A 12,184-nucleotide genomic window follows, 5' to 3' on the forward strand; every position below is an offset into this window, starting at 1 on the left:
TGCAAAAATAGCAGGAAAAACAATAGAAGAAAATAACGCACATTAATTGATGCCATTCTCGAGCTCCCACCCGACAGGTTCCCAAGAAACAAATGGACCATAAACAGAACAAAATTATTATTAGTCATTACAAACAGATTCAGGATTTGAAAGTACAAGCAAACCCCTCCCACTACACACAAAACGAAGTAGACAAGAACAGTGTTATGATGAAGGAATGTCAACATAATGTTGCACTAACAAACTTCCACAAGAAAGACACTGTTTATCACGCAGTGTAAGGAACACAAGAACGGTTCGGGATGCGACGAAAACCTTGGAGATTTACAATAGAAAGGCAAGGTCACAACAGCTTTATCAACACTGTTGCTGTGCAGCGAAATTACCAGGGGTGTGAATGATACTTCCTCTTAGATCGACATATCCATGTACTGTATGTGATTAGCTAAATAATTTTATATTCAAAATTCCCTTTTGCCCATTTATTTTTTTATGCATTTTTTAATTGTATATTTTCTCCAACTTGTATTTTTTTTTTTTGCTGTGCTACGCCATCACTGGTAGGCGTCGCATCTTTACGTTGTTTACATCAAGCACACGACGTGGATTACAATAGATCCATATAGATCACGACGGCGAGGAAGGAGAATATTTTTAAGGAGAAGCAATGCCTTAATTTCGGTGGCAACGAATTGGATTTTGCAAAAAATGAGATGTATAACGGGGGTGTCCCGGTGTTCCACTAATTAGCACGCCGGCCTCACAATGCAGAAGTGCAGCGTGTGTGGAGTTTGCATGTTCTCCCCGTGCCTGTGTGGGTTTTCTCCGGGTACTCTAGTTTCCTCCCACATTGCAAAAACATGCAACGCAGGTTGATTGAACGCTCTAAATTGTCCCTAGGTGTGAGTGTGAGCGCGAATGGTTGTTCGTCTTTGTGTGCCATTCAATTAATTGGCTGGCAACCGCCTCCTGCCCGAAGACATCTCGGACAGACTCCAACACGCCCGCGACCTTTGTGAGGATAAGTGGATAGGAAAATGGATGGATGGATGGGTGGAGATGTTTAGCCTTTTACAAACGGGGGACACGTCTATTTGTCAATGAGTCTCGGCCATCGCCATGGCATCACAAACGGCAACAAACAGGAATGAATGACTCAGCTGCGTCTACCGTACAAGTTAGTGCAACAGACCAAAAAGGTGTTGCTGCCTTATTTATTCTAAAACTTGCTCATAAATCTCCCCCCGTTCAGAGAATGACTTATTATTGCGGAGCGCACGGAGAATTGTCTTGCTGCCAGACAACCGTGGAAAAAAGGATACACGGCCTTTGGCAAAATTGTTTCCTGTGACATTCAGTTGTCCTTCAAACGGAGCAATCACGGCAGCAGGTTAATTTAATGTGAAAATATTCAAGTTTAATAAGAGAATGTTGACTTTGCTCAGATTTGTGGCACACTTTATCAAAAAGGTTTGTTTACATTGATGTTTTAATGCATAGAAAGAACCCTCTTATTCTGATAGTCCATTTAGTGTATGCAGCTAGAATATTAAGAGAACAGGCTTGTTTTTTTCTTTACAGAAATACCATTCTTACTGTCTCGACATATTTCAAAAATCACCTCATCATTTTGAATTGTTTTGTTATTATATCGAATCGCGAGGTCTCATACCGATACGTATCGTATCAATCAAAAATGTCTTGCTCCATCCCTAGAAATTGTGTGTTAGTGCTAAAGATATTCCCGGAGGTTTCGGCCATACAAATAATAATTATCCCCAATAATTAATAATCCCACATTACTGACAGCAGTGTTTCCAGAGCCACAAATATTTCTGCAGCACCTTGCCTTCTTCGGCCTTGCGTCACTCTGAGGATCAGAATACTGCAGATACTTTTTGCATTAGATGTAACAAATGCAAATGTCATAAAACGGTTTTATTGAATCTAATCACACACTTCCGAAGTTCACACCTGCGTTGACTCATTCACATTCAAGTAATGGAACATAACCACAAGTCTGCCTGAGAGAAATAGCTGCACAGTACACATGAAAAAGAAATACAATTCACTACTAATGTAAGCAGCAGATTCTCTTCTCCTTGACGCGCAATAAAAAGATAGGTTGGATAATTTAACAGCATATGGAGGCAAATGGGTTGTTGATGCATCCTTTTCCTCTGTCGCACACATTTAGTCATTTCACCATGAAGTCATTATGGTACGCATAACAAGGCCTGCTGCTGCACAGCCAAAGCCCTGTTTCCACCAAGCAGTGTTTTTTTTTTTTTTTGGTTTAGGTCAACGTCACAAAAGTTGCGATACATATAAAAAGAAATAATCACTATAGTTGTACTTATTGGCAGTTTTTTGTAAGGTTACCATCTTCACTGATATGCTTCCAAGAGGTTGTGCTGCCATCTGTGAACTCGTTGACAGATAAACATAGCCTGCCGTGAACTTGTGGAACCTGGTGGAAACTTGGCTTTCGTTCAGCAGAAGATACAACCAGTACAACTTGAGATAACCCAAATGTGTTGTTATTGATCTAATCACTGTTCACTGATAACAGATAATACTTTTGGTGATTAAAAAAAAGGCTTTGTGCCCACTACCTTCTGACGTACAGTACAAGCCAGTGTGCAAGGTTGGTTGCACTTGACAACACTTGAAATGATGGAGGATAAAGAGAGGCATGTTTGGCCTTGTGCTAGGAGAACCCCCCAAAAAAAACAACTCCTGGCCAAGCAATCAGCATTTGGACAAAGCCCAGAATGGCTGGTCAATACTCTCCTTTCAGCGCAATGCTTTGTGCTGTACAGTGTTTGCCGATGTTGGAAAAGCAGTTGATAGAAAGTCAATCAATAGCTCCTTTACTCACAGAGGGAGTCCTGCTAACATTTAAGGTGTTTCTTGCTGGTCATGTCGTTCCAGATCCGGTGCATCTCCTCGGGGGAGATCTGGTGGACGGTCACCACTCTGCGGTAGCGGCAGAGGCTGTAAGCCATTTTCCAGTGATTGAAACCGCTGTTTTGGAAGGGGTGGATGCCCAGCTTGCGCAGACACACCCCCACATACACGTCCTCCAGATGTAGGAGCCTGGTGTGCAGTGAGGTTTGGTAGATGAGCTCTGCTACATCTGCCGAGAACACGTAGCCAGTGCCGGAGCAGAACGGTGGGTACTTGCTGTCTGGGTACAAGTCTCTCGGCATGTACCACTTGCTGCGCATGTCTCTGATTGGCCCGCCGTTGATGACATAACCGGTGAAATATCTCCTCCTGGGCTTGGTGGTGGGCTTCAGGAGGTTGTAGATGAGGTTCTCCATATTGACAAAGATGTCACTGTCTGTTTTGAGAACATATTGGGCTTTGGAGCAATAGGTGGCCACCCAGCGCATGCCCATCAGCGTCTTGAGCGTCAGGTTGTGGTAAGAATCAATAAAGTCCTCGACGACAATGTCGTGAAAGATCTGGCTCTCCTGCTCCACCATGTGGTTCAGGACGGCGTCCGTGCTGCGACCTAACAAGAAGAGCGTGATCACGCGCACGTCAGGAAATGTGCTTTCATCGCCCCACGTCTCTCTTATGGCCTGCCGTGCATCAAATTCCTTGTGAGTGGTGCTGATCAGGATGACAAGAAAAGGGGTCTCCGCCTCACACTTCTTGGCGTCGTTGATGAGGTAGCCGAAGTCGTGCGGATTCAGAGACCGGGTGCGGTAGTTACCGAAAGTGGCGTTCTTGTTCGGCTTGGACGACTTGCGAATCGGGATATTCAGCTGGCCCACATAGGAAGCGGATGGGCGGGACACGCTCAGATACCATAGAGCGCTGGCCCAGCAAACCACTGTCAGCAAGTACAAACAGGAGACCTTTGAAGGCATCGCTCTTTAATTTGTTGGCAGCATTGGAAAGTCCGAGACCAGGCTTACATGGGGACTCTTAGATTGGGCGGTACAGCTTGAGGCCTCCACCGCATGGGACATCAGTCCTCAATAACAGGCTTCTTTACGATCTAGTGTGATTGAAAAGCACACCTGCAGCTATTTCTCGTCATAGTTAACATATTATTGTGTCCCATTGCCTTTCGCAGATTTTCTTTGGGCTTGTCTCCAACGGGATCTGAAATTGGATGACAAGAAAAGACTGATCAGTGGAAACCCAATCCCGAACTATGTGAGGGGAAAAAGATGAGCATCAACATTGAAATGCCATATGATCATCTTGATTAAGATAAGTCAAATTATTCATTTAAGTCCGAAAAATAAAAGTTGCAGTGAGTGCAAAACTGGTCATTCACGAGTTACCTGTCCTGGCGCATAGCTGGGGAACTTTAATATGACTTATAAGAAAACAATTTGAAAATATTCACCACAGACACCACCAAAGCAAATATATAAACTTTTTGCTCCCGCTCCAACAAGTAAAAAAGTGCATTGCTGCACTAAAAAAAAAAAAAAAAAGCAAAGAAGGCAATGAATAATAATAATGTGTTGTTTCACCATACACAGACAATAAAAAACAGAAGTGAAAATCATTTATTTTGCACTTCCATCCATCCATTTTATGGTCCGCTTATCCTCACAACGGTCGCGGGGGGAGGTTGCTGGAGCCTATCCCAGCGTCTTAGGGCAGTAGGCGGGGGACACTGTGAACTGCTAAAGTTTAAAGTTTATGCAGCCCATGAGTTAATTGTACACCATTTTTTGTATCTACTGTTACTGATTATTGTTCTCTTTGACGAATATCACTTTATGGAACACTTTCAACCATTCCATATTGTTCTGTTGTTTTATGCTACATTGCGGGGGAATGTTTTTCCACAAGGGCTGTTACTGAACAGCAATAAGCATGAGCCAGGAGAAAAGAGTGCATAAAATACAGACAATGTCCCAACTTTGGGATGATTTCACACATAATAACATAAGTGCAGTGTGTACCATGACAGCACGTCTGTGATTTCCAGTGTAGAGTAATGCATCACTGTTAGGTAATTTAATACAGACTACCATTGCTAGTTAGAACCAAGTTCTCAGGGTTAGGCACAGCCGCTGTGGCTTTCCTGAACAAATGACAACAACCCCCCAACAAAAACATGTAATAAAGACATTTGTCCCCAAACACTAGTACAACTGGCTTAGGTTACACAACTGCATGTCTATGGTGAAGTAAACATCATTCGTTATTTCATTTGGTATGAGCGCTTGTTAGAATGAATCAAAATCCCTTGACCTGCCGATGCACTTTCAATCACTTTTTTGAGCTCAAGGTTTCATTCACAGGACCTGCCATTTACCACGAGCGGCGCCGAGTCAACTCAATACAGAGTGGCTAAATGATTAAACCAGTGAACAGTCAGCCAACTATTCACACAGTCGCACCTCACTCAACAGGTCAGGCCCCGCCTCTCAAAGCCATACACATTCAGTCAAAGATACCTCAAGACTGTAAAATGTGATGATGGCGACCCCATCCATCCATCCATTTTCTAATCCGATTATCCTCACAACTGTCGCAGGTGTACTGGAGCCTATCCCAGCTGTCTTCACGAGGTAGGCAGGGGACATCCTCAACCTGGTCGCAGGGCACACACAGACAAACAATCATCCATGCTCACAATCACAGCTAAGGACAATTTAAGAGTGTTCGATTAGCGTGCCATGCATGTTTTTGGAACGTGGGAGGAAACCGGAGAAAACCCACGGAGGCACGGGGAGAACGTGCAAACTCCACACAGGGAGGCCGGAGCCGGAATCAAACCCTGCGCCTCTGCACTGTGAAGCGGACGTGCTAACCAGTCGACCAACGTGCTCCCCGCGGTGACACCAAGTAAACAAAACAAAACCTATACCTCACATGCATATAGTTTGGTAATATATGCATGAAGCTTTAAAATGCACATAAATAATGATGAACACATTCGCTACTTGGCGGGTTTCGTCTATCTCCAGAGTTGGTCGGGTCCTAACCCCTGCAATGAACGAGGGATTAATGTACTTTCAATGCAGTCACCAAGGCTGGTGTCAGCTAAACAATGCTCCCTCTGATCACAGGCACTGTGGAGTAAAGTAATGGAAGCTCTCCATGATGTAGTAGCTCCACTGTTTGGAATTACGATTCGTCTGTCTTTTTGTTCCTGTTGAACTTGGAGGCCAGTCAAAGTCACTTGGTCTATTTGGCGAGATGAGGCAATGTCTAACATGGCAGATTATTAATATCCACTTGGTCTCCTCATCTGATGCCTCCCCAAAGAAGCCCCCCCCACCCCAACCCCAGAAATTCACTTTTCACTGTCTCTGTACGAAAGCTCAGAATGAGACCTGACTGGGCATATGGATTTACATGTCTTAATGAGAAGCCTCTTCATTAGTTAGACCGGCGCTGCTGTGGTAATTTTAGCAACTCTTGCTAAAATTGCAACTCTAATTGGACACAGTCAAACCTTGAGGGGATGAATTTCAGCAATAAATAAAAAATAACAAATCATGGTCAAACACAAATCGTTGACAAATAACTTCAAGCTAGTTATACTGTCTGCTAAAATAATCACAAAACAAACATCAGTCTTTCTTTTCAGGTATTTTTCATCTGGATTTGATACACAACCTCGAAAAAGGGCATTATTTCGCGTCTTTGGTGAGCAAAAGAATTGGGGAAAAGTAGACTTCAAATAGACAGAAGCGAATATGCCTTTAGACTGAAATGTTTGACTTCAGACAAGTTTCCGCTTTTCACTCCGATGAACTGCTTTTGGCAGTGTGGTTTGGGTTATTATCATGTGTCCCAGAAGAAGCCATGCAAATCCAAGCCACAATATTACCTCCACAGTTTCACATGCTTGTGTGCTTGGGATCATAAGCAGATCATTTCTCAAAGCTCTTTTTATTCCACCGCTTTGCTGGAAGATCAACTAAATGTGTCTGAACAATATCTAAAACTTTCCACGTTGCCAAATTCCAAACGGATCATTTGCATTCTGCTCGCCAATGAGTTGTTTGCATCTTTTATAGTCGCCTCTTCATTTATTAAATCTTCTGCAAACTAGATTGTGATACCGTAACTCCGACCCTCTGAAGGTTGTTAGTCAAGTCACGACCGTTGTTTTAGGGTATCTCATTGGAGCTCTCACAATGTTGATGTGACCACCCGTGGCTGTTTAGTACACAAGTGGTTAGCTCAGTCTGGATATTCCAAATGGTCGTACTAGTTGTGGCCAGTGTTTGCAGAATGGCCATGATCGATTTCCCATTTTCCTTCAGCTTCACAATTGTTTGTTTTCAGCCACAGAGGGAACCAAAAACAAGGAAGAAATCATAAGCAGTAACAGACGGGAAGACAAAACAACATCTCATGCTGCGTTGAAGGTAAGGGACTAAAATGTGTTTTTAAATGAGAGTGGGGGAAAAACGTATTGTAGGGCCAGCCTGATGTACAGCAGCACTTTCCTCCGCACTTTCAGAGCAGCAATTTATAAGGTGCATTTACCTCTGAGCTTGTGGTACACTTTCAGGACATTTTGGTCTACTGATCAAAGCGGACTGGCTAAAGTGTAAGAGTGGAGCATGGCTGTCATGTGAGGAGATGCAACACCATGTAAAGATTTAAAAACGAATAAAATGATTTCAAAATGAACAACAATCATGTCGGCTACAGGCGTGACACCTCCAACGCATATGTCATCTTGACAGATCCAATGCCAATCTGAAACAGAGTGTACACATTCAGCAAGTAAAACGACACCCGCTACTTATGGGAATGACACAAAAGGTGCTACAATGTCAGTTGTGTATCAGCTCCAGATGCAAATGCTTCTTTTCCTTTTGGCTAGTCCCGTTAGGCGCTCCCACAGCATGTTATCGTTTTCCAAGTACTGTACGCCTCTCTTCTGCATCCTGCTCTCAGCTGCCAACTGCTGTCATGTCTTTCCTCACTACATGTGTAACGGAGTGATACATTGAGTCTTAAATTATGGCGGAAGTGACGCAACAGTGCACAGCGTGGCACCAGCTTCCCGCCGTAGCTCAGTCAGAGCTACCAGGTAAGTCGCATTTCATTGACGATCCGGATTCACTTCTAATTCAATGACAATATTTCGCTTTGTTTTTCCTTTTTCTATGATGCGGTGTATTTAATTAGTTCCCTGATTTGTTCCGAGTCCACATTGCTTTTTGTATCGTTATTTAAGTTTTGTCGAATGGAAGTTTTTACAGTTCGTCGCGGCCACCATTATTGTACATTGCGCAGCCGTTCTGCTGCATGTAATGCGTTCAGTGGCATCACGTACATGACAGTGTATGTGCGTCACATGTACCATTTTTCTCTTAGGTCTTCCTCTCAACTCTCTTTCCTTCTAAATGGGCCCAGTTAAGTTGAAATAAAATCTGAAATATTGATCTCTTGTCTTATATAGTATTTATCTTTTGAGGTAACACACAAGTCTACAAACAAAAACAAACAAACAGGGCAGTCTAATTGAGACCCAAAGTTAAGCCAATCCTGCTTCATGAAAACCATAATTCAGGATCCAAACTCTTTGAAGGACACACAGCAGAAAACTACATTTGCTGACTCACAGCAAAACACGACATCAAGATCCAACGAATTAGCAAGAGTGGATTTGTAAAATGTGCTACAATGATGCTAGCATGCTGTTGGAAGGTGGCACTGCTGTTATAAAAGTAGCTCGTCCTTTTATCAGGCAAATGATTGTGACTTGTCTTGTGGCGGGTTCCAGCTTCTTTTCTTGCGGACTTTTCTGCTCTTCTACCTCCATTTCCGTTATCTCCCCGGCCCCATTCTCCATCTCTCCTTCTCTCTCTGAAGCTAGTCATCAATCTCTCTGCCCAGCAGAATCCATCTCATCATGGCTGCTTTTTCACACCTCGCCCTCATCTTCTCAATCTCTCACTCTTTCTCCACACCAATCGGTGCTTGATCTGTGTTCAACAAGTATGTACACTGCATGTCACTCCAGCTGTATTGATGTCAATCTCTCACATGCACTGTAGTTTTGCCAGTTTGGCAGCCCATTTCTCATATTGTTGCATGTGTCGTTCATATGTTTGTTTGTCACATGATGACAGTCCCTTGCTGTCATCAAGTAAGCGGATTCATCGAATCAATGAGTGGATTTACCGCAATTGTCTCCAGCTCAATCCAAAAAAGACGACCCCAAAAATGAAAGGTCCAAGATCAGCACTCGCCTTAATTCTATGTCATTGAAAGCAACAAATCAATCTTGGTGTAATTATTGTCTCAAATGTGAATTTTAACAACCACTTAAAAGCCAGTACGAAATCCACCTATTACCACAAAACATAGCTGAATGAAAGGTTTTCTGTTCCAACAAGACCCACAAAAACTTGCTCATGCTTTTATAAAGGTGTCTTTATAGCAGAGGTGTTCAACCCCGGTTCTTGAGGGCCACTGTCTTGCGTTTTTTTTAAAAATATGTCTCCCTACTCCAAAACACCTGATTCAAATGATCAAGATCATTATCATGCGTCTTCAGAGCCTGCTGATGAGCTAATCATTTGAATCAATCAAATGTTGGACTCGGAAAACATATAAAACTCGAGGACTGGACATGCCTGCTTTACTGGTATTAAAAAAAAAAATAAAATTCAGGTGGCTGCAGCTGATCCAACCATAATGCTGCCGCCATCGACATTACAAACCAGGAAGCCGGTCCACATAACACTTGTCCTCAAATCACTGCACTGGTTTCTTGTGAGTCAAATAATTCAATCCAAAAACAATAATAATAATAATAATCTCTTTAAAATCTTGCTGGTGGTCTCCAAATCTCTACAAGACAGATGTACTAATACCCTACGAAGCATCCAGAGTCCAGACCCTTCAGATGTTCTGGGACAAGTCTATTTTGTGTTCCCAGAACCAATACCAAACAAAGTGAAGTGGTATGTTGTTACTATACTCCTTGCCCGCGCAACAAATTCCCTGAATATCTGAGGTCTGCTTCAACTGTCATTTCATTTAAAATCCGGGCTGAAAACATGATTGTTCACTGCAGCATTCCCATGAACCTATCCTTTATTCTCTTACCTTCATCCTATTTTTTTAATTTATCTAGGCTGATGCTTGTTTTTATCCATCCAACCATTTTCCAAACTGCTTGATCCTCACTAGGGTTGCGGGGGATGCTGGAGCCTATCCCAGCCGTCTTCGGGCAGTAGGCGGGGGACACCCTGAATCAGTTGCCAGCACACAGAGACGAACAACCATCCACGCCCACACTCACACCTAGGGACAATTTAGAGCGTCCAATCAGCCTGCCATGCATGTTTTTGGAATGTGGGAGGAAACCGGAGCACCCGGAGAAAACCCACGCAGGCCTGGGGAGAACATGCAGACTCCACACAGGGAGGCCGGAGCTGGAATCGAACCCGTTACCTCTGCACTGTGAAGCCGACGTGCTAACCACTGGACTACCGCCTGCTTGTTTTTAATCATTTAAATTTATTTTAGATGGTACTGTTTAGATTTTTTTTGCACTGTCCTAATATTTTCTTTCTCTTTGTGTAATGCTTTTAATGTTTTCTCTCAAGCACTTGTCCTGTACATGAAATGTGCTATACAGATAGAATGGCCTTGCCTTTCATGGGAACAATGTCCCTCTTTTGAGTGAACTCTCACTCATTGACAATTTCTACTGTAATCAGTCACCTAAGGCAATCACAATCGACACTTGCTGCAATTCATCTGCCGCTTCTCTGACCCTAATGTTCATGTAAATCAGCTTTCCTCCTGATCTTTCATAGCTTCCGTTCCCCAAAACAAATATGCACGAAGCTATTTAACGATGGCTGCAATGCATCATGCTGTCAAGTCAGCTTAAATAAAGTCTCTGAATGACAGGAGAAACACACTTCCAGAAGGGCATGGAAACATGGTATCACTTTTTTGGGGTTTCTTGGGGTGGAGGGGGGGGGGGGGCACAGGCAGTCTCAGAACACACATTGAACGAGGTAAATGAGTAATCCACCAGTTCTGAAGAGAAAAAAAAATGCTAGCATACAAGCAAATCTGACTCGTTTCCTTGAAAACAAAACAACAACAAATGACTCCACCGTAACCTTGTCTTTGTCCCTTAAGTGTGTGCAGTGATAAGGTTTGGTTAAATCTCTTTGGGGTAAAAAGAGCAGAGACATGTGTTGCTACTGTTTGACGAACGAGCGCATTGCAACATTCAACTTTGAGCAGCATGAGAAACTGATGGTTGACTTCCAACAATCCAAGTCTTTATATCCGGTACAAGACGTGCAAAGATCGCAACGGTGCGATTCCAGTGCATATTGTTTATGATCTGTTCACCGAAGACGGTTGACATGCCAACAAAGTGACAAGGCAAAGCAAAAACAGAAGATGATGAGAACTGCGGCACCAGTGTTTCGAATGCACAACGTCTCCATGCTGAGCGCCAGGATGTCAGTTTAGCAGTCTCCCACTGAGCTCTGCTGCGGTGGCAGCTGCTCCAATAAGCCTCACGTTGAAGTACGATTCCACACTGTGATCACTCCAGCGTGTCGGTACTCTTGTGCCTGATTGTCCACTCCAAGCACACTAAAAATAAAAGTCAGCATCCTTTGATTGACAGAGAAACAGACCGAGATGAGAGACCGTGAATGACTCTTGGCCTTTGTTTTCTTGACAGCCCGAGGGTTGGCTTTGTTTGACTACGTCACATGTTTCAGTAACCAAGCTTCCTCACATCTCTGTGAGAGGCATAGAACAACAAAACAGTGGAAATCAGAGAGCCACAACAAAAGCTTTGTGGGAATTTATTGACTATATCACCACCCGATCCATTTTCGATGGAATGCAAACGGAGGAATAGTTCTGTTCTAATTTAACATCCACAGTTGTTCTGCTTTTAATGATTTCAATTACGGCTTTTGTTCGAGTGTAGTCCTGATGATGCCTTGAGGGTCAATCACCACTCTTATAATATCAACAAGCTCTGTTGTTTGTGATGCACCACCTGGCCAGCCCTTTCCTCATGGCAAGGCGCCATAAAATGTCCGTCGATACATTTGCTGTTATAATGTCTGCGAAAAATGTTGATTGCAACAGCGAGTTTACTGTACATGCCATTGCCGACATGCCATTTGATTTGTGTGTGTGAGCTGTGGTAAAACAAGCATGGGTGTCTTTAGGAATAGAAATT

At 43.2% G+C, this 12,184-nt stretch overlaps 1 protein-coding gene across 5 annotated transcripts in view; it reads right to left on the minus strand.

The window, feature by feature from the left end:
* Positions 1–1,923: 1,923 nt before the first annotated feature.
* LOC147211317 (beta-1,3-galactosyltransferase 1-like) overlaps positions 1,924–12,184 on the minus strand; it is a 75,258-nt gene continuing 64,997 nt past the window's right edge. For all 5 annotated transcript variants that reach the window (XM_086125642.1, XM_086125659.1, XM_086125632.1 and 2 more), the window contains one exon: positions 1,924–4,119. In XM_086125642.1, coding sequence (XP_085981768.1) covers positions 2,895–3,881 — 987 coding nt within the window. In that variant the 5' untranslated portion in view covers positions 3,882–4,119 and the 3' untranslated portion in view covers positions 1,924–2,894. The remainder of the gene's footprint in view (positions 4,120–12,184) is intronic.

This window comes from Hippocampus guttulatus, chromosome 1, assembly GCF_054856545.1.
Source record: "Hippocampus guttulatus isolate MCC_2025c chromosome 1, RoL_Hgut_1.0, whole genome shotgun sequence".
Taxonomy (NCBI): Eukaryota; Metazoa; Chordata; class Actinopteri; order Syngnathiformes; family Syngnathidae; genus Hippocampus; species Hippocampus guttulatus.